The following is a 24,187-nucleotide window of genomic DNA, read 5'->3' on the forward strand; positions in this document are numbered from 1 at the left end:
GAGTTTTTTGTATGAATAATTCAGTCGATAAGACAGTTTGACATTAGCGATTGACGAAATTTTTATTTACGCGTATTTACCGGTATTTACATTCATTTCCAGTATTGACAAGTATTTACACGTATTTACACGTATTGACATTTATTTTGTGTATTGAATCGTATTTTTTTAGCTTTTTGGCTTGTTCTTTCCCCCTAGCTTGACTTTTACTACGAAGAATTGGCTTAGCCGTCATATAAATACCTCCTTTCGAATTAATATTTTCGCAATTCACATGCCCCTCTGCCAAATCGACAATTTTCAATATTTTTCCAAACTCTCGAATGTTTTGAGTTCTTAGAGATCACTCTCACTGGCTTCTCAGTGTCTCCACTCATTTGCATATCTTTCAGTCTTGACTTTTAGTACGTAGAATTGGCTTAGCCGTCATATAAATACCTCCTTTCGAATAAATATTTTTGCAATTCACATGCCCCTCTGCCAAATCGACAATTTTAAATATTTTTCCAAACTCTCGAATGTTTTGAGTTCTTAGAGAGCACTCTCACTGGCTTCTCAGTGTCTCCACTCATTTGCATATCTTTCAATCTTGACTTTTATTACGAAGAATTGGCTTAGCCGTCATATAAATACCTCCTTTCGAATTAATAGTTTTGCAATTCACATGCCCCTCTGCCAAATCGATAATTTTCAATACTTTTACTTGTTTTTTTCTTATTAAACTAAATGATATGAAAGCATTTGTCTTAAACATTTTTCAAACGGCAACAAATGAAATAATTATTTAATTCTGTCGCTCAGAAGTAATTAGCTTAATATATGAAATATTTCGAGTATAATTGAATGTTTAATAGAAATGTAACAAATAAATATTAAATTGCTCATTTGTGCATTTTCAATTAAACCAAAATTGAAATGTAATTGAAAAACGTACTTCCCGCACTGACATATGTCTCACTGAACATCGTTGTGGTGATGCCAATGGTTGAAAGAATGCTAAATATTTATCTTTGTTATTTTATCAAAACTGCACAATCAAAGCATATGCGAATACTATATTATGAATTTTGTTTTTATGAAATGGTTCATTACTTTTGAAATTGAAGTATTTGATTTTGTGGTTTTGTTGGGCACAAGTTTTATCGACTCCGTTCGCTCATTTCATTCCATCAAAATAAAGATGAAAATATATACTTTTTGCTCTGCAATTTTGACCACAATATTCCCACAATTCATGTGGAGTTGGTATTGCAAATAGCTTTATGGTAGTTGAAATTGAGAATGAGATTGGTAGAAAATAGAAAAATTAATTCGATTGGATTTCGTTGTGAATGCAAACGGAAACATTATTGTCGTATCAACTGCAATTTGGATTTTATTTGATAGAAGTTTCGTTTTTTCTATTTGCTAGAAGAAAGTAAACAGAAACTGAATATGTGAATAACACGTTCATATTGCCATGGTAGCGCATCGAATGTCGTCGATTCTCAATTATCTGTTCAATCAATCAATGGGTAGCGAGCCAAACATTCGTAATAAATAAATCATAAAATCAACTTCGATTTTCGTTTCTATTCAAAGGTTCCATCTTGTTCTTTTTGTGTATGTGTATGTCAAAGATTGTGGTTACCCGTAATTGTTGTTGTCATTTTGGTTAAAGTCTCAAAGATGGCAATATTGAGGATAAAGTGTGATTGCCATTTAAATAAATTCGATACGCAATATGAACATTTGAGACAGGCCAAATCATAGTTCGGCGAATACGCACTGCAGTAGAAACAGATGAAAAAAAAAAACACATACACAACATGTTCAATTTTAGCTGAGAAAATGTGAGTTGACTCCTTATTGCAATATGTCGTAAAATGGAAAGTAAATAAAAATCGATATGAACCGATGGTTTCATTTCATATGAGCGTGCGTGTGTGCGGGAGAGAACAAATTCAGATGGCACATTGTGTACACGCATTTATTTCAAATCGACATAAATTGATGGACTTTTGAAAACATGTGGAATATGAGTGAAGTAGAGAGGATAGGAGAGAGAGAGAGAGTGCGAGGTGAGTGGGTAGAAGCAAACTGAAGAAACATATCAATACAAAGATGATTCGGTAAGCGATCGACAACTTTATCATGCGTTCATTTTGTTTATTCTTTTTGTTGCCGTTTCAATTTCAAGCACTAAACGCATTTCTCTATGCTCAACTAAATCCTTCAATAAATGGAATTTCGGCCGCAACTCTCAAACATAAAACTTGGCACCCAACACACGACAAACCCAATATCTAACATAAAATGAGCTACGGGACTTATTATATATGAACAAACCATCAAATTCCCCAAGACACATGGCAAAAGAGAATGACCAAAATCGTACAGTAAAACCAATCACACATTTGGCAAAAAAAATAAATAAAATTGAAATTGAACGAAAACAGAGAATGAGAGCGTAAGAGAGAAAGATAAAGAATGGAATATATAAAATATTGCTAAAATAAAGTGAACAAAATACAAACAAAAGCGGCAAAGCGACAGAAAGCTAATGCAGAAATAACAAATATCAGTGCGAAGAGAAAAAGGGAGAAAAAAGAGACGAAAATCGAATGGTTGCAGTTTTATGTCGATTCCATTTCGACTCTTGTTCGATTTCATCCTATCAGATTCGATGCGAAACTTATCCAATTAGAAATTTGCTGTGATGCAAGACCGGAATCGTTCGTGTGTACGGACTATAGACAAACGAAAACTACAAAGGCAACCATGATCTGATTGTGCAATATTCTGAAAGTGTACACAATTCAAAGTGAAGTAAACAACATTATAGTATATTTCTGAAATATCGAATGAGAAAGGAATTAAATAGAGGATGACAGAAATGCAACAATAAACGAACAAAATGAGCGTTGATGCTGCGATTTCGATAACAACAAACAGTTCTTTTTCTGCGAAGTTTTTTTTTCTTCTTTACTTTCCACTGACATTTTCATTTGTAGAAGTTCAACGAGGAAAGGAGAGAAAGAATGAGCGGGTTACAACATAGATATGCTAGCAAAATCGCAAATGTAATTGAAAGAATTGTCATTAGATCGCAAACTTTAACTGACGGCATCAATAAATACCAACTCAAAGCATCTATAAATGAGCAATGGCAATTAAATCAATCGCAAAAAAGCGCATTATCGTTCAAAAATGGAGCAAACATGAAAAATATGGTCTTCCATTAAATTGAGTGCAGCGGTAAGGTTTCAAAATAATATTGAATCCGTTCTTTTTTCCAAATGAAAATTGAAACCCTTTCATTTACTGCAAACCCCTTCATTTGATCGCATGGCGATAATCCTTGTTGCCTCTTTCCTCCCGACCGTCTTTGTATGCATTAATATCACGTTACATGAAGTCATGTAATGCTGAAGCAATACTTCGGGTATGAGAGGAAAAAATGGATGTTAAACTTGAAAAACATTGCAGATAATGAGATACGAATTCGAAGAAAAAGGATTATGAGAAGTGAAAACAAAACAACTTCACTGAGACACCAAAACCATGGACAATGAGCTTAAACAAACACAAAATAACACAAACTGAAAATGAGAGACGAAGAAGAGAGATAGATACCGAAAGAGACGATGGAAACGCATACACACCGGAATCGAAACGCACAAAAAAATGAGTTATGTACGTGCGTTGAACGTGTTATTAATAAAATACCATTCGGATTCAATGAATTATCGCTTGCCGTCGGATTAGTTGTATGCGTCGAGAATTTTTGAATTTTACCTTTTCATTTTGAAAATGTAATGTTTGGAATCAATCGTGCGTTGCCAAAGCATAGTACAATCATTTGTTTTATATGCCAAAAAAAACAACAAAAATTTCGAGATAAAATATGTTTTCATCCCTATGTATTGCACAGTATGTTGAATATTACGTAGCTCGATGGTCTCCATTTTCATTTGGAATGGTGTATGCTCATCTTTTTTATATTGTTGTATTCTCCACTCTTTCTATGGACCCATCCACTGGATATCATCAAGGACATAAATTTAATGAGAATGAATTTGATATAACTTCATTTTGTTTCAATTTATGTGCTTGGTTAGCAGTGGCGACCATTTTTTGTGCTAATGCTTCTGTTGTCTTTGTCTCATATTTTGTTGTTATTATGTGGGATTTACGTATTGTTTTAGTGAATGAAGACAGAGCTAGAAAGAGAGAGAGAGAGAGAGAGAGAGAGAGAGAGAGGGGGAGAGATACAATGTAATTGAAAAGAGTTCTCGTGAATCAAAGTGAAGCCTCCATGTTGATGAGCGACACGAAAATAAGTCCATTAAAAAGCATATTTTATCGCATCGACTGCACACGATTTTTACAACGAATGAACGGCAGAACGTGGAGGGAGTCGAAAAGGCTTCCGTCACCCAAAATGGTAGTTGGACGAATGAAAACTTGTACAAATATTTTGATAAGCAAAATGGAAAATTTGCATTTGTATATTTGTATGTAATCGAGTTGGCGTCACTACCATGCTGTTATTGTTGTCGTCATCATCATCATCGACGCCGTCATCTTTTGTGTGTTGTTGTTGTTGCAACCATCAGTATGTGTTGAGTTAAATTCACTTTGGTTTATGCATTTTGCTTTGTTTCGACATTGTAAATGGAAAATTTATGCGAAATTTATAAGATGGATGGTTTACAAATGTTCTGCATGCATATACTCTATCAAATGTAGACAGAGCAAATGCAACAACAACAAAATACGAGTTTTGCCAACACTCGGCACGAAACATTATCCATCTATGTTTGAATGAAATGGCACGCAAAAAGTGCCAAAAACTTGAACGAAATAGTAATTGAGTACACCAAGAGAAAAGTTATGCTAACGTGAAATGTATCCACTTTAAATCGAATTCCATACAAAAAAAAAGTTTTTTTTTTCGTAATAGGATTAGAGATTGTAAATGGTGCGGTATGGAGAAAATTCGCATTGTTTCTCACATTGCAAAGTAGTAAATCCTTTGGAGCCATAGTCGAACAATGACCAAAAATGAAATTGGTATTTGAGGGGAAAAAGCACAAGTCCGCGACGTCAGAAAACACATGAATTCAATTTAAAAATAAAAAACCAATCTAGTCTAAATCTTTCAGATCTGACTAGTAAGTAAGCTTGACAGCTGCATGCAACTTTTCTTTCTCTCTTTCTCTGTCTCTCTCTACCTCATCATTCATAAATTTAAATACTTTTTCCATTAAAATCTCAGTTTGAAATGCAGAAAATCGAAATAATTTTCTGCCAACAGAATGATTGATGAATCATCTTTTCAAGTGGTGACAAATATTTTACCGCTCAACAAATACGATGAATGGATTTCATCCAGTGGGATGGTAAATTATTTATTCAAGACCGTTCCGAAAAGTATAAATGTCTTCATTCAACTTCAACTCCTGACATTTTACCCATACCATGTTGTATTGAAAATTGTCTCTAACTTTGATGTGACGAGGTTTTTTTTTAAATAAAGCAGAAAACCAATGTTTATTCGATCAACTGACATTTGACGAGAACACAATGCCATAGACTGATAACTTCTTATAATTGATTGAAAAGACAGTAGACACAGCGAATGTCTTTTGATGATATAAATGATATACACATTTTATGCTCTATCTTATTTAATCGATTGGACACATTCAAATCGAAAGTTATGACTTTTTTCCAAATAGTAGAGACGTACAAATTTGTTTAATCATCGATTTATACCACTTTTCCATCGAGTTGCAATTTTTAAAAGTCTGTCGAATCCTGAAACCATGCATAAATGTGAAAATAAGTTGGCAAACCGAAATATATTTTTGAAAAGTACATGATTAGTACATAATTCCTACGCATTTATAATTTTTTTTTTGGAAAATGGTATCGTTGGATCTCACATAATTTTAGGAAAATTGAAAAGAAGCCATAAGAAAACCATAGATTTATTGCCTAAAACGATAAAAAATAAAATTCGCATATAGTTGGCGCTGCATTCTATGCAAACTTGTTTTCCGTTGCAATGGACTAAGTGGAAAGTATACGCTCATTATATAGAATGTATCGCTTCTTTGATTTCATAGGCGGAGAGTACATAATTATCGCACATAAAAAATTCGCAAAAAATGCGTTTTCAGCCAAAAGGGCAATTTATAACAGTTTTCCCAAAGTGAGGTACTTATATTCGGTTGATGTCCGATCATGACCGTCGGATTGTTACTGAACCTGACAATGGGAAAGCAGGAATATTTTAAAAGATATACGTTTCAGTGGTGGCATCATGAAAAATCAACAGCTTGTTCCAACCCCCCCTGATGTCAAACAATGAAAAAAGATTCATAACATACAACACCATCTCTTGGTATGCCACATATCTGTTTTTTTCTCCACAATGTGGAGAAAGTGTTTACGTATACGTATACGTTGACATTAATAATCTGTCAAAACCGTAAACACATTATTTTCATAACGCAATTTTGCGAGAGTTCCTATTAGTTGAAAAAAATTAAATTTTTGTGTGCAAACTGTAAGTTATTTTGTGATTTTATTGTGTTTAGATTGAATACGATTTCATAAATTGTTGAAAAGTGATTTTACAGTAACAAGAAATGTAAAGCAGAGAGAAAAAAACCAATAAATGAGTTTAGAACGTTTAGAATCATATGCACATTTTCGTGATATTCTAACCTCAATCGCTCTTCACTCTCAGTTTAACATTTTTTATATCAACAATTATTTTATAATTTAAACAGGAAACGCAAAATGGTTTGGTGCGATATATGCCAGCAGAATATTTCGGGAAACATTTACAAGCACAAAAGAGTTGAGCACAGTTGGGATCGAGGTGGTATTAAATTGATTAAACAGGAAGATAAAACTCTGATCGAAGCTATACAAAACGAAAAAACATTCGTTGGACCTTCGCTGTTATATTTGAAACGTCTCGCAAATTATGCGGTAACACAAAATTTTCAAGCCACATTTTTTGGAGTCGACTCCAAGCAATGCCAAGCAATCCCAATTTGAAGATAATTCTAATGTCAGCAACGCTAAACAGCGAAAAATTCAGTAGATATTTCAATGGTTGTCCGATTATCGATGTGCCTGGGCGTACTTTTGATGTTCAAACTATGCATCTCGAAGAAGTATTAATCAAAACAGAATACAAAACGAGCAAAATGGCCACATATTTGGAAGAGAATCAAGTATCGCAAATTCGGCGTATAAAAGATGGTAACTATTAAATGACATACTAGATATTACATATCGGTTGCCTTATGAAGCACAAAGATTAAATCGTTGCTTAGAAAAACGCATCTTTACGTAACATATTAATTTATTGTTTATTATTTCATTCTATAGAAGACATGCCGCGATCATATCGCTTAATGTGCGACAGTCGCCTGGATTCTTATATTTTGCGAAAAGATTGTGAATCATTTGAAAACGTTTTTTCTCTCATTGAAGGCGACTACATGCCGGCCAATTATGTTCATCGTACAAAGCAACGCACCGTGTTGGGAATTGCTGCGGAAAATGGTTCACTGAATATGATGTTAAAGCTTTTGGCTTTTGGTGAAAGTGCGACCTTTAAAGATCCATTTGGTAAAAGCGCAATTGATTATGCGAAAGAAAATAAACAAGAGGAATGTTGTGAGGGTTGTGAGCTCTTAATGTGTTATGAACGTGTGACATCCACCACAACATGGAAAAATTACGTGGAAATTGGAAGAGCGTATCGATCAACACAAGGCACACAAAATATTATTGATCACAACTTACTTTTTCATGTCATTGATCATATCCATGAAAATACGTCAAAAAATGGCGCTATTCTTGTATTTTTGCCCAGCTACGACGATATATGCGAACAACATGAAAAGTTAGTAAGCGTACATGGATTACAGGATTGGGGTTATAAGATTTTTGCGCTGCATAGCGAACTAAATGATGAAAACAATGAGGGTCATGCTCATGTCTTTGATCGCATGGAAAATGGCGTTCGAAAAATAATATTATCTACAAATATTGCAGAAACAGCACTTACAATAGATGATGTCGTCTACGTTATTGATGCCGGAAAAGCAAAATCGCTGTTTTATGACGCGGAAACCAAATCGACCATTCTCGAATTAAAGTCTATTTCACAGGCATGTGCAAAACAGCGCAGTGGCAGAGCTGGTCGCGTTCAAAACGGCTTCTGTTATCGTTTGTATTCATTGGAACAATACAAAATGATGCACAAATATAAGCCAGCAGAAATTGTACTTTTGTAAACATTTGGTAAACATGCCAATCGATTGTCAATTGAGTAAGACACTCTTCTACGCAATTATTTTGCGATGTTTGGATCCCATTGTTATGATTTCCAGTGCACTGTCGGTGAAAGATTTATTCGTACTTTCATTTGAAAATACACAGGAAGTGACTGAAAAAATCAATGAAACAAAAAATCGATTCGCAGAAAATAAATATAGCGACCATCAACTGTATTTCAATATAATTCAGAATTGGTCGAAACAATTACGGGAACATCAACGAAAATTTTGTGTCGAGAATTACATTTCACAAGGTAACATGTTAAAAGCCGAAGGCATTCGACGTTTAATCTTCGACTACATATGCAAATCTGGTATGATTTCGCAATCAATGCGTGAATTGAACGAAAATTCCAGCAATTGGAATATGGTGAACGCATGCATCATGGCTGGGTTTTATCCTAACCATATTGTGAATAATGGGAACAGCATTGGAAATACCCATCCACATCCGTCATCTGTTGTGTCACAAGCTAGCCTAAATCAACCTGGACTTGTGGTATTTGAACAAAAACAAAAACGAAAGAACGGCAACTTTGTTCTGAAAAATATTTCAGTTTTACCATCGGAAGCTGAAAGTTTGTTACCAAAATTGGAAGAACTTTTATGTCAATTTGTTCGTTATTGATACAAAAAAAATTCATATTATCGTTCCAACTTATTTTTTATATTTACCATAATTTTAATACCGATCATTCATTTATTATTAGTCAATAGTAATAGTTTCGTTTCATTTTCTGCGCAATGAATGCGATATAATAAGAAAATTACACAAATTGCCTTAGTTATAATGTACACAAAAAAAAAATATTTCAAAGTGAATTCAATTGAATACATTGAATACAAAATAATTTATACGTTTATACCTTTGCCGAAAATAAAAGCCATTTTTCATCTTTCTAAATAAATTGGACTGAAATTACATTTATTTGATTAATATGTTTTTTTAAAATAAAATTTGAAAAATAGTTTTCGCTATAGGCACTCGTACAATTTCTGCTGGCTTATATTTGTGCATCATTTTGTATTGTTCCAATGAATACAAACGATAACAGAAGCCGTTTTGAACGCGACCAGCTCTGCCACTGCGCTGTTTTGCACATGCCTGTGAAATAGACTTTAATTCGAGAATGGTCGATTTGGTTTCCGCGTCATAAAACAGCGATTTTGCTTTTCCGGCATCAATAACGTAGACGACATCATCTATTGTAAGTGCTGTTTCTGCAATATTTGTAGATAATATTATTTTTCGAACGCCATTTTCCATGCGATCAAAGACATGAGCATGACCCTCATTGTTTTCATCATTTAGTTCGCTATGCAGCGCAAAAATCTTATAACCCCAATCCTGTAATCCATGTACGCTTACTAACTTTTCATGTTGTTCGCATATATCGTCGTAGCTGGGCAAAAATACAAGAATAGCGCCATTTTTTGACGTATTTTCATGGATATGATCAATGACATGAAAAAGTAAGTTGTGATCAATAATATTTTGTGTGCCTTGTGTTGATCGATACGCTCTTCCAATTTCCACGTAATTTTTCCATGTTGTGGTGGATGTCACACGTTCATAACACATTAAGAGCTCACAATCCCTCACAACATTCCTCTTGTTTATTTTCTTTCGCATAATCAATTGTGCTTTTACCAAATGGATCTTTAAAGGTCGCACTTTCACCAAAAGCCAAAAGCTTTAACATCATATTCAGTGAACCATTTTCCGCAGCAATTCCCAACACGGTGCGTTGCTTTGTACGATGAACATAATTGGCCGGCATGTAGTCGCCTTCAATGAGAGAAAAAACGTTTTCAAATGATTCACAATCTTTTCGCAAAATATAAGAATCCAGGCGACTGTCGCACATTAAGCGATATGATCGCGGCATGTCTTCTATAGAATGAAATAATAAACAATAAATTAATATGTTACGTAAAGATGCGTTTTTCTAAGCAACGATTTAATCTTTGTGCTTCATAAGGCAACCGATATGTAATATCTAGTATGTCATTTAATAGTTACCATCTTTTATACGCCGAATTTGCGATACTTGATTCTCTTCCAAATATGTGGCCATTTTGCTCGTTTTGTATTCTGTTTTGATTAATACTTCTTCGAGATGCATAGTTTGAACATCAAAAGTACGCCCAGGCACATCGATAATCGGACAACCATTGAAATATCTACTGAATTTTTCGCTGTTTAGCGTTGCTGACATTAGAATTATCTTCAAATTGGGATTGCTTGGCATTGCTTGGAGTCGACTCCAAAAAATGTGGCTTGAAAATTTTGTGTTACCGCATAATTTGCGAGACGTTTCAAATATAACAGCGAAGGTCCAACGAATGTTTTTTCGTTTTGTATAGCTTCGATCAGAGTTTTATCTTCCTGTTTAATCAATTTAATACCACCTCGATCCCAACTGTGCTCAACTCTTTTGTGCTTGTAAATGTTTCCCGAAATATTCTGCTGGCATATATCGCACCAAACCATTTTGCGTTTCCTGTTTAAATTATAAAATAATTGTTGATATAAAAAATGTTAAACTGAGAGTGAAGAGCGATTGAGGTTAGAATATCACGAAAATGTGCATATGATTCTAAACGTTCTAAACTCATTTATTGGTTTTTTTTCTCTCTGCTTTACATTTCTTGTTACTGTAAAATCACTTTTCAACAATTTATGAAATCGTATTCAATCTAAACACAATAAAATCACAAAATAACTTACAGTTTGCACACAAAAACTATCGCAAAATTGCGTTATGAAAATAATGTGTTTACGGTTTTGACAGATTATTAATGTCGACGTATACGTAACCACAGCTGTCATAATATATACGTAACTTCGTATTTTCACATTGTGGAGAATTTTTTCTGTTTCATTAATAATGAATCATTATTTTCTGTAATAAATAGAAATTTATTTATTTATAATTCTAATAGAATGAATTTGAAAAAATAAATAGAATCATTTATATGAAATAAAAATAATTCTAATTTGAAATAATACGATTTTGTTAGGTTCCCATAGAATGGTGTGAGTATTTATAATTTAGTTGTATTATTTTATATGCTTTATGTGTGTGTACAATGATTTTTAATTGATTTAATTTCAATTTGATTTACTTGAATGATTTTTAATACAATTTTTGTGTTGAAACTATAACATTCAAATACATTCCAAATTATTGAAATAAATTTGATTTTTGCATCTAATTCACACTAAAATCAGATGGCGCTCATTAGCGAGATTCGCAAAAAAAAGTCTCCAATCTCATATACGTCAACCCCCCTTGGCTTGTTCATAGTGTATAATCACTTCTTCTGTATAACTAAAAAAAGTTTGATCAAAAATGCAGCAGAATCAAACAGACAATGAAATGTAGTATATATGTCTAATAAGTAGCCGCATAACCATTGAATCATGGGAACAAACATTTACAACAACCATATACACACATAATAAATGATTCATTTTCAACGCAACGATTAAGAAAAGTTTCTTCTGCATTTGTTTTATTTCGAATGATGATGAAGTTTTGTGATGTTAAATGTCTTTGAAAATGAATAAAGTAGCTAGATCAAGCATTTCGCTGTCTACCTTTTGCACTCAACTCAAAATGACGCATATACATACACCATTGCACGGTGTGCAAGTGAAGTACAAAAAAACGGGGCACTCCCATAAAACATAAACTTATAGTTTATCCAAAATATCTGCAACCAAATCGAAATTCATTTATACCTTGGGCGCTTTTATTTCACTGTCTCTACATTGAACTTTTGTTGTAAAAAATATGCACACCAAACGAACGGATGAAAGACAAGATAAAGTCTTCAAATGCGTTTGTGTATGGGTAGGTGGGGTTAAAATTCCGGTAAATGTTCCAACAATTTTGGTAAAAATTCCTGTCATGTGAAAAACTTTGAGCCGTACATATAACGATGGCAGAAGAAGAAAAGAAGACCAAAAGAAAACCACACATCGATTTCTTACATGATGTAACATATATGGAAAACTTTTCCATCGAATTCTCTATTTTCCTCACTTTCTTTCCGTCATTATCACATGCGAGTAAATGTGTGCGTATGCATATATGCATCGAAATGGAGGCGCATAAACATCCAAACAAGTCCGACCGAGTTTCTATAGCCAAACTTCTAAACCTACCTAATCGTGCCTTAGATACGGTTTTCACTGCAAACTTAATGTCTGCATCTGCTGCATACACTGTGAAAAATATTCAGTGCCGTTGAATAGAAGTTGCCGTTTTACACAATAAAGTTATCACTTTATATATACACACACAGTATATATCTACCGGTTTTGGAACAAAGAACTAAGTCTGAAGAAGAGAACTTTAACCGCACGACTTGCAAAAAAAGAAACTTTTCTATGTTGTGTGTGTATTTGTTTTCAGTAATGTTTACATATGCGAGTTGATTCGTTACCTGAACATTCTCGCTCAAGTTCATCTAAACACTCTTCAGTTCAGAGTCTTATAACGCCACAATGAAGCAAGCAACAAAAACGCATATTCATTAAACTATTTATTACTTTGTCTTTAACTGAATGTTATCATATGTTACGAATAAAGCGATACGAGCATCGAGAGAAGATTTTCTTATTTGAAATAGAAGAAACTCTCGTTTTGTAGAAATACCAAAGAACAAAAGCTAAAATATTCCCAGATACTTTCACATCCGTACACATGCACACACACAGAGAGAGAGAGAAACGCATGTGTGTGAGTACATCTTTAACTCAGTTCAGCACTTTTTCCGTTTATGTTATTTATTAGTTCGAATGGTCATTTTATGGTTTAACTTTTGTTCAATATTCACATTTGGATTCGAGGAAATGTCCCAAAAAAAAAGAATGAAGGTGATTTGGGTGCACAACATGAGACTGAAACATGGGAAAATCATTTTGTTCTTAAGCGCCGGCTTTCTTTTTCTCCGATTCCAATTAGATGAAATTATCCGTGAATAATTCATTTTAACTACTTACGATGAAAATGCTCTTTTTCCATTCTATTTCCTTTTATTTATGCCGGTAGATTTTTTTCCATCTGTTTCCGCCTTACCAACTGGAAAATTTACATTGTCCCACAATAATGCATGGTGGTCAAGAGAAGACAAAGCACAACAAAGATGCTTCTCTCTCATTTTAAGATGCTTTAAAATTTATTGCAAATTAGTTTTTGCTTGAAAACTCGAAAATTATATGAAAAAGACAGAGGCAGGAAATGCCTTCAACGAAATATTGTTTATAGAACTTCAACAAAATGAGTGATTTCGATGAAAAAAAAAGAACATATGAGAATCGTTTTTTTCAGTTAAAATTGTCTTCATCTAATGATAATCGACGTATTTTCGAATGATTCTGGCTTGGTGATGCTTTTATTTATTTTACATCAAGTCATATTCATAAATTTATTCCGTTCTATTGCCTTGATATTCTTGGAATAGTTCAAACAAAAAGCCTTAAACCGTTTGTGATTTACTTGAAAATTTTATTAAAAATTCTCCCGAAAAGTTTGTGTAAATATTTCAACTCGAGATGAAACATGAAAGTAACGTTGAAATTTATCAATTCGGTAGAGTTACTGTGAATGAAGTGAACAATGAACAAAAAAAAAACAAGTTGTAATATGGGTCGTGTGGTAAGTTGCGAAAAGATATTTGCTGTGGTTTGGCGAATGAGCAGAAAATTAAACAAAAAACTTTTGACAGTTTTGCTTGTTTTGGATTGGTTGTCAAACATTGTTGGTGAACAAAAATTCATTTAGGTCTTCGAATCGTAGTAAAGAATTTGCTTTTGATATTTTTCAATTAAAAAAAAAAACATATTCGAAGCAAAAATATTCGAAGCAGACCTTCTTCACCGTTTTCATATACTTCAATCGGAGATTTTTTTATTTGAAATCATCGGTTATCATTCGTTGATGAATTGCAAAAGGGAAAAGAAAAAATTATCGATTTTACTGGAGTTATCTCGGAAGCAAAGTAAGTTTATTTAATTCATGTACTAATTAGCGGAATTGACAAAAGCAAGAAAATGCTTAAATACAGAGTAAAGCATGACACGGAGATTTCATTTGTTCATTTCTTCTTTTTCCATAGTTTACGTCATAAGTGCCAATAAAATGAAGTAAATTTGAAATTGTTATGGATGCAATGACAACGAAAACATTGTAGAGGTGTAAGTTAAATTGACGTGAGTAATTCGTGCACTGAATAAATACCCAACAACAGAGGCGTTTTCATGGCACGTGTTCTGCGCCAAAATATAAATTCACCGAGAATTTTAAAGACATTGACTTTTGAGTGTATACTAGGGGCTCGGAACATGAAAAAAAAAAAAAAAAAAATGAACACAGTTTTGACAATTTTGTATGAATGTGGTGTATAAATGGAAAATATTGAGAATATTTTGAATATTTCTCATATTTACGTAATTATTTGTCATTATTCAGCTCGTATATGGCACCGATGTAAAACACACACAACACAAAATAAAATTAAAAAAGCCTAAAAAACTTATATTTCTTTGATAAAAAAATAATTTGACTGAAGAACATCAAAAATGTATAGGTAAAAGTGTTCTAAGTTTGTGTGATTTTATAAATAACATTCCACAAAATGACATACATCATTTGCCGCCATTTTCATATTTACGATAATCAAAATATTGGGAATATTCATGATTATTCACAGTATTCTTCACACTCAAAATGTACCAATATTCGTGAATATGGTGATTATTATAGTTTAAACTCAAAATATATCAATATTTCTGATTATGTGTGTTTTTTCATCAATAAAAAATACTTCCGAGCCCCTAGAGTGTATATAAAGTATTTTTAAAACGCAGTCAATTCAGTAATGCTGGTGGAAAAACATTGACACGGCATATTCGTTTTAAGTCAAAATGCGTTCGTTTATTCACAAAACGCACAGCACGAGCTCAAGCAGTTGCAAGAGAAACACTTTTTTTCTTATATTTGTTTATAACCTTTAAGACCTGTTCATTTTCATCCAAAAAAAACCCACATCGAACACTGAATTTATATTGCCACGATATGAAAAAGTTTTTAGCTAACCTCTTTTTCTGTCTTGATTCTTTTTTCGCTTTCTCTCCCGCTCTCTCTTCGTTCAAAATGTGGTGGATTTTCTCGCTGAATTTACAATGCAACCCGTTTAGAGTGTTAGTTATGCGTGAGCTACTGAATTTATTACTTTAAAGCAGAAGAAGTTCGAAGAAGATGGTTATAACAAAAATTCAATTTCACTCCATTTTTCTGCGATGTTCAAACTGAACACGTAGATTCAAAAGTTTTGCCACATGTTGCCGCTTTGAAGGAAAATGGCAAAAAGAAAGCGGATGAAAGAAGGAAAAATCGCCGTAGGTGGGGTTTATTGCCAATTTTCTCAATATTTTTTTCGACGATTTTTCACTTTTCCGTACTCACCCCATCGTCCAAAACTGGTAACTGGTCATTTTATACCGGACGATCGATAAAATATAACTAATTTGGTTTGTATAGCGGATTTTCCATTAGTTTTATCAAAAGCGTTCTTTTATTTACTGAATTTGTACAACACAAATGGAACGAAAGGTATTTTCATGAGAATGGCTGCTTATTCTACATTTTATTAATGTTAAATTGCTGAATGCATTCGGATATAAATGAAAACTCACTGTGTTTTATAAACATTACCATTAAGAGGACACAATGAATGCTTCAACCCCGTTGTGCGCGCTTTGAAAATTCTGCATTGATGGAGAAAGAGCATTGCGTTCAGTGTTGAAACTATTTTCCATCTCGAATGTAAACGTGGTTTGCATTTATGTCTGCTGTTATTATCATAACAAAGAATTAGTTTGATAAGCGAACATCGGACATTTCAGCCAATAAATTAAATGCAAATTAATTGAATTAGAATTGGTTCATGACAAAAAAAATTCCAACATCACTGCTCATTTATAACGTATATTTGTGTTTGTTGAACGTATCGCTGTTATCTTATTCGTCCATATTTAATGTAAAACGCATTTAGAAATGACCAACCAGTGATACAAACAGCACATTTATTATTATTAACAGAGGAATTTGAATCAAAATGCAAAGGGTAAAGTTATCAGCAAAACTATATCGGTCCATTGTTTATTAATGAATTGGCAGATAAATGAACGTTCATTTTAAAATTGGAAATTTGTTCAATACATTTTCGGCAAATTCGATTCCAGGTTGTTAATGGATTGCTTGATCGAGATAAAGTACAACGATTTATATTTGATTTGTGTCAAATGTCATACCAAATTTAAACTGCGATTCATTCAGATAGAAGCATGCATTCGAGCAAGCAGAGCTTTGTTTTCATCCTTCGGGTACCACCGATTGCATGCCAGACATAAATGCTTACGTAGCATATGCTAAGATCTGTCAACACATACGGTGACGTACATTGACAAACACCGTATAAATAGATATGCCGTACAGCAAAGTGGCCGACGAATCAGACATTTTCGTTTTTTTTACATTCAAATAAACTTATTTAATGATCCGAAAACATCTAATGAACATAATTTCGGAGCTGTACTGACGTTCATATTACTTTGAATGTTGTTCCGTGCAGTAAATATGTTCGGCATATTATATGGAAGCAATGCTTAGTAAACGAATCCCTGATTAAACAGCGTCGCATCGCAATATTTTCGATTATAATTTGAATGCAAAAATAAATATTTAGCACAGAATATATAAATATTGCCTAATGGATTAGTCTTATCACTGTGAAAACATCAACAGCATCACATAATGTGAATATAGAGTTCGAATTTAAAATGTTCCTGTTAATTACAACCAGATAAATGTCTACGCACAGCATCAATAGCCTCGAACATGGGAATTCAATTGCAAATACTCATTAAAATGAGAGAACCGAAGCCTTTTGTATCGAAATGTCTATAATTATGAGAAATAAATGCTGAAAACAAAACACAATTGCATTTTCTGTTGTATTCGCTTGCACATTTGCTGGTTATTTATTTAAAATGCGTTAGAGATGATCGACTGTAATCGAGATTTCATCCATTCAATGCATGAGCATTTACCGACGAAAAAAAAACACACTATTTTCGATTGGGGGCGATTCAATGTTGCATTTTATTTCACATTGTTCATACGATTTAAGAGTAATTGTTTTTGTTGTCGATAAATTGCAATATACACACGTAAACATTTATTTGCATATTAAATTGATAAGCCAAATCATAGGTGTCAATTTGTTATATGCGTTTGGAAAAATGGGATCGACCATGTTTTTCTAATGAAATTGAATTTGATTGCATTATACGGTATAGGTATTTCATGCCAATCGACAATTGCTGGAAATTTTGTTCCGTTGTTGTTTTCATTTCATAACAAAATCGGATTGATCGAATGTGTCTGTGTGGCTGGGTGCACAAATACACCCCATTGTTTAATTTATGCTTGAACAACACTGCCGATTTATCAATTAGTGTGTTTGTTTGAAATTAATTTGATAAGATTTAATTAGCCATTTGAATGCATAAACAAACACAAGCGCACAACAAACAACCGACACGTATTGATCCGATTGCACCAACTCAAACCGTCCAAGATTTACTTATAACTTTGATTTGACAATGTTGGTCCCAGCATAGAACCAATGTCTACTAAGTAGACTGCCAAATGTTGTACGTGCAAAATTGCATGCTGACCATCATCATTAATGAATTTCAGGTAAAATCGTCAACAAAACATTTGAAGCGTATCGGGATTAGGTAAACGTTTACATCTCCTTACCATTGATGGTTACGGTTCAAGTCACGCCGGTCTTATGTCAATTAGACGATCAAAGTAACTTTTGTGTGACACGTGATTAATTAATTACTGAAAAATTTCTTGTCGAAATTTGCTAACGGTACAAAACAAGTCTACCATTCATAATCGCATCACGCATCTCAAAATGTGGTTGTCGCTTAATGCAAATATGGATGCTATATGTGTTTGGGTTTTAATTTTATAGAATCATGTCAAGAACGTATATAGAGTGCGAGTGTGTGGGTATGTGTAGGGTATTGTTTAAGAGTAGCGCCAGACGCATTGTCTGCTTCCATTAAATCATGGATTAGCTGTGCCGTTGCGTGTTCGTTCGTCTTAGTCTGATATGATGGTGCAATGGTATCATGCACAGCGGTGTCTCAATCATAAATAGACGTAATTTATTCTAGAAATTTTTCGTATCATTATGTCAATGCACCTCTTGACAATTGACGATTTATCGCATTCCCTTGTGACGATTTAAAATCGAAAGTTTTACTGGCCCATTGAATAAATTCGAATCGGCCCGAGCATTTGTTGTATTTATTTTTGTTTTCTGTTAGGTAGAGGTCAAATGTGGTGTATAACAGCTAAAAAAAAGCGAATACAATACACGATGTGCCATTATTAAGGCAATGATCATTTTGAGTGGAGAAGGTGCTAGACATGTATTCGCTGCCACCATAATGATAAGAATGGGCGCATAGCATACAACGTGTAACTAAATAAATGTGTTCAGCACAGCTATCGACGATGTCATTAATTGGCGACAAATGTTGTAAATCTTCGACAACAAATGAGGCAATAGCGATTTAGTGTTTTTGGGTCGGAATGAGCTGCACAATAGCACAACTGCAACCATTTCCATGTGATTTTATTGCTTTGCCGCCGAAAATTAAGAGCAACGCGAACAACATAATGAACCATATCGCGCCGTATTATCGCCAAAATAACCAAAAAGCGTTGAGCTCTGTAAGCAATATGCGAAACGAAGAATTGGAGTGAGGTGTATTGAATGTAATATGTGATTGGTTTTGTTCGCTCTTGGTCTTCGTACACGCAGCGAGTGGAATTGAAATAGAGAAACATCGAATGGATAAAATACAAGATAACCGAAAAATAAAAACAAAATTAAAAACTTCGTTCGAAGCACAAGTAGAAATGCTGACCCCATGGTTATTATCGCACGCAAAACCCATCTCGTGTTGAAAAAAACTCACACTCCCTTTGACTAAGTTCAATTGAAACACACACGCAGGCGAAACATATTAATACATACAAATCGGTGTCGCAACAAAATTTACTAGCACCGAATAAAATAGAGAAAAGTTACACCAGACGAAGTCCTGTCAATTGAAATGCAGTACACAAAGTCTTATCATTCGATCTTTAAGCTCTGAACAAATTGAACGATACACACCAATAAGGAAGAATAATTGTTAACCCAACATCATTTCAATGTTGAGAAAGATCAATGATGCGGTTCAATAGTGTTAACATAGTTTTTCTTTGACCTAGGCTAGGTCACCTAGCTAAATACATTTTATCTGAGAAAACCAATAGAAATATTATTGAAATACCACTGTTTTGTACCTAATACGTAGTACGTATACATATCAAAAGTTCAAATACAAAAAACCAAAATCTAATTTAATTGATGAGTTTCTGTGTTTTTCGTTTCTTTACGTGAATTTATGTCTGATGCAAATTGGCCTTTGTAACGATATTTCCCGAGGGATGTGTCAATGCAATAAGTGGTTCGAATTCTAAAAGTGAATATTTCATTAATTCAATTGCATTGAGTGCATGAAAGGCATAACTTTTTAAATGAGTTTTCTCATCGAATAACACGTGCCATCAAACAAGTTAAAAACGAAATAAAAACACCAGAATAAACAAACAAAAGACGATTTTATACACATTGGGCAAATTTTTCCATTTATTGGCATACATTTGCGTGTGTACAGTCCGTTTGACAACATTGCTTGATGTTTGTGGCGATGGGTGGTCAAAAACCAAACTATATGGCATGCGAAGATAGTATCACAGTACACATTTACATAATCGATGACCATTCTAACTACAGCATGAGCATAAAATAGGACATGAAGTGATACGAAAATTCTTTATCCTTTACCGTAAATGTGTGCTTACAATGTATTGTATATTATCATATTCTTGTGATTATACACTTGTGAACTCACATTGATACAATGTTCTGATAAATCAAGCTAATTACATAATTAGCTTATTTCCATATAAAAAATTCGATTTCATGGCTTTTAACTTCTTAAAATTTCACTCAACCAGAATTGAGCATTTACGAGAAAATATTTCGATGATATTTTCAAAACAAATTGAGAATTGATATTATTCTTTCTTTTGTGTGCGACTTTTTTGAAATTAAAAATCTTCACTCTTATCGATTTTGAAACTGCTGTGTAAAATAATGTTCTATAAAAGAAAGGTCAACATCGATAATCAGAAGATAATGTGAAACAACATATGTTCCGTTCATCTGTAAATAGCTCAACAAAATGAAAAATTCAAAAATATCACTGAGAATTTTAATTTCGTTCGTTGAAATACAATAGATTTTTTCAAATGAAATCTCTATGGACTATTATCCCCGGGTTACAGGTATGAAAAACACATTCTATGATTGTTAAGCTTTTTCTCTCTCTTTCTTTCCCTCACTGCATGCTTCGCTATCAAAAATTTAATTAAAATCTGTCTGATAATATCAAAAAACTTTTCTATAGATATGCTGGCAAGTAGTATATTTTATTTTTTGCACAGCGGTACAACTGATCATACCGATGCGTTCGTTTTTTGTTTCAATAAAAACTTATTTTCGTTAGTGTGACGCGCCATCAAAAACAAAATATTCTACTTGCGCAGTATATTTGGAAAACCAGCTTTTACTCTCTCCTTTTTTTTTGTTAACTGGTTTGAACGTTCATTCAATGAATTTCAGGATGGGTTATTATCATGAATTAAACGAGGCTATTGAATCTAAGATCAGATAATGAACGAAATCCTTTGATGCAATCAGTTTGCCTCCAAGAATTGAATTGATGATGATAGGGTAAATAATGAAAAAGGTTCATCACACTGTATTTGAAAACCTGCATTAAAAGTCGAAGGTAAACGCCCAAACATATTTTTAAGCTTCTTATACAGCGCTCGGTTCTATTATAAATACTGTAGTACATATGATGGCTAACTATTACAGTGTTCTCATCAAATTTCTTCGAAAATAAATCGATGTCGACTTTGTTGCATTGAATCACATTTCATCTCATTAGCAATCTACTCGACACTGCCGTCAGAAAGTTTGAGACCACTCCATCACAAACATTAAAATGTAGGAAAAGCTGATTAAATTATTGACTTTTTTGATTCCATTCTTATATTTTCATATACTTAAACAATTTTTGAGGACTAATTTTTCTTTTCTTTTTTACAAATATTATTAAAATTGCAAAAAGTAGATTTTTCTCTTGAAAAGATGGTGGTCTCAAACTTTTTGGCGTATATGCAATATGCATGTATGCAAAAGGAGTAAAATGTTGGAGTAATATAGTGCACCTTACGAAAGGCGAATGCATAAAGAATAACTTACTTTCCTAATTGATTATAGACAGATAAAAGTTCAATACTACTTAAATTTCTATATTTACCCTAGACTGTAGCAATGTTGTATTGATGATTTGTTTCTGCAGGAAGATAACATTCATCTTTTAATGATGGCGTTTTCAATGCAATTATTACATGCAATCATTTTACAGGTATCATTTTTTGCGGAAGGAAAACGGGCAATTGAGGTCGAATCCTGAGGAGAAATTGAATCAAACTGGAGTTAATAATAGTTCAAAATAAATATCGTTGTGGTTTTGATAGAAGACCACAGTGTTAAATGGCAAATAAAGTATGACGGTTTCCAAGAGAGTGTAAAAGTAATTAGCAACCACAACGCATAATTACCACTCAATGATAACTCATTAAGTACACAAAGGTCTCACCGAGACAAGCAGAAAATCAATGATGAATTAAACATAAATTACACCTCGAGCAAATAGAGTGCTGACTGATCGGATGGGAAATTATTGTAAATTCGGTTAATCGAAATTTCTGATTCAGTGCATTTGAAAATCGAAATTTGAATATTTTTCTTTGTTCGCATACATGCATTTCTTAGAAATGCCGAAAACAAATCAAAAACACTTGCGCCCAACCTAAACCTGCCGACGGCGATAACAAAGCAATCCATTTATCTGGAATAATGATGATTAATGTATTCCATACCGATGACAATTGACAATAGTTTTTTTTTTCAAAACTGATTTTCGTCAATAGGAAAAAAAATATGTAATTACACTTTGGATTTGGTTGTGCGTGATCTAATTCATGTTCTGGTCTGAGTTTTGTTGTTGAACAACATGGATACATTCCAACATTCTTGCATTCTTGTGGATATTATTAATGATGGGTCGTGTTGGGATAGCAATTATTCAATTACCGCGGCGGCCAGTCAACATATGAATCAATAAATGAATGGTGAATTTAATGAAAATCAATTTGTATCATTTTAAAAGCTTTTATCACCTGAAAGTTCATCAAGACTCACATTTACATTTCTTGGTGTTCGACGAAACATACTTTTTTAATATCCAAGGTACTCGAATTTTGGAGAAATAAATTTCCATTCATTTTCGATGTGATATATCAACGAATTCAAATAAAAATTACTGTGCTCCTTTTTCTTACTTCTAAAATAATTTATGAACACATGTCTCCCCAAAAAATTATATTAACCCACACACTATTGATTTTTATTTTCAATCGAGTGAGCGGAATATAAGATTTGCATATAACGACGGTCGTTTTTATCTACTTTATAGTGATTTTCCAACTGTTTATAGACACTTGTTTATTCTGCATACAACGACCATTTCTGACTGCACAAATATTTCATGTAATCAATCACACCTACGCAAGGTGAACGTCTGTGCAAACCATTCAATTTCATACATAACATTTTGAATTTCGGTTATTTTTTACTGATGGCTGTGAATAAATGGAATGGCTCGATATCATTTCACTTAATAATGATTGTTGTTGTAGTTCCACTAACCATTTCCAAAGCGAAAATCGACGAAGAATGTGAGTTTTATGAAGAACTCAACAAACAAAGTGAGTTTGGATTGTGTCCATCTCTCGGATACTCTGAAGTAAGAGTTAGAATGAAACTATCGGATCTCTTCTTGATGGGAATTATATTTACTATAACCTTTTACGTTGTAAGCTATTGCTTGCGGTCTAATGTCTGTGAAAGCCTAACATTTACAAAATGATGGAACTCACATCAGTTAACGAAGGAACCAATTTTAAAAGGTAAAGAAGCAGACAAAAAGGTTCTATTAAAGTCGAAAATCAAACCAAGACACAAAAATTTATGAAATTCTCAACCAAGCTTTGGTAATATCCCCTGATATATTGCTTGATAAACAATAAAAACGACCGAAAAAGATTTATCGGAAATTAATGTTGACCCCAGCATGGTGTCATTTTATTTTCATCCTCGAACTATTCCAGGAAAAATATCACCATATTTTTGATGGTACTTCGCCTTAATTTCACAAAATCGAAAGAATTCATCAAATAAAAACGTGACTAAATTCTTTCTGTTTCAATCCCAAAAAATGCTTGAAATGTTTCAGTCAACTTTTGAGTCAAACTCATGCGCACAAGATATGAAAAATGATCTATTTTTGGCAAATAAATGATGTTTTTCCAGAAACCTCTCAAAATATTACAAATACATTGTGGTATGAGCTGTACAGTATAGCCGATAAACTCATTAAACTTTCGGAAAAGTTTTGAGACGCAGTTACTATTGATTTTCAAGTTCATCAATTAGCTTTTTGAATAATGCGATTCGATGAAAATCAAGCATTTGTTGAAGAAAATGATTTTTGA

The 24,187-nt window shown here is 33.3% G+C and overlaps 3 protein-coding genes and 1 long non-coding RNA gene across 4 annotated transcripts; 2 read left to right on the plus strand and 2 right to left on the minus strand.

The window, feature by feature from the left end:
• The first annotated feature begins 7,148 nt into the window (after positions 1 to 7,148).
• LOC116349227 (3'-5' RNA helicase YTHDC2-like) lies at positions 7,149 to 8,950 on the plus strand. Its single transcript, XM_031780565.1, has 2 exons — positions 7,149 to 7,263; positions 7,393 to 8,950. The coding sequence occupies exons 1-2, from the start codon at positions 7,161 to 7,163 to the stop codon at positions 8,304 to 8,306; spliced, it is 1,017 nt and encodes a 338-aa protein (XP_031636425.1). The 5' UTR covers positions 7,149 to 7,160; the 3' UTR covers positions 8,307 to 8,950.
• A 265-nt stretch (positions 8,951 to 9,215) lies between these two features.
• LOC116349204 (ATP-dependent DNA/RNA helicase DHX36-like) lies at positions 9,216 to 9,939 on the minus strand. The gene is made up of 2 exons (XM_031780537.1): positions 9,865 to 9,939; positions 9,216 to 9,827 (listed from the first exon to the last, which is right to left on the minus strand). The coding sequence occupies exons 1-2, from the start codon at positions 9,896 to 9,898 to the stop codon at positions 9,295 to 9,297; spliced, it is 567 nt and encodes a 188-aa protein (XP_031636397.1). The 5' UTR covers positions 9,899 to 9,939; the 3' UTR covers positions 9,216 to 9,294.
• Positions 9,938 to 10,486, minus strand: LOC116349056. The gene is made up of 2 exons (XM_031780310.1): positions 10,372 to 10,486; positions 9,938 to 10,242 (listed from the first exon to the last, which is right to left on the minus strand). The coding sequence occupies exons 1-2, from the start codon at positions 10,472 to 10,474 to the stop codon at positions 9,938 to 9,940; spliced, it is 408 nt and encodes a 135-aa protein (XP_031636170.1). The 5' UTR covers positions 10,475 to 10,486.
• Positions 10,487 to 11,093: 607 nt separating this feature from the next.
• On the plus strand, positions 11,094 to 11,602 carry LOC116349175. Its single transcript, XR_004201887.1, has 3 exons — positions 11,094 to 11,256; positions 11,373 to 11,388; positions 11,584 to 11,602. It is a non-coding gene; the product is annotated as an uncharacterized LOC116349175 (long non-coding RNA).
• Positions 11,603 to 24,187: the final 12,585 nt, after the last annotated feature.

This window comes from Contarinia nasturtii, unplaced genomic scaffold (assembly GCF_009176525.2).
Source record: "Contarinia nasturtii isolate CC-2019 unplaced genomic scaffold, AAFC_CNas_1.1 Cnas_scaffold_2806, whole genome shotgun sequence".
Lineage (NCBI taxonomy): Eukaryota > Metazoa > Arthropoda > Insecta > Diptera > Cecidomyiidae > Contarinia > Contarinia nasturtii.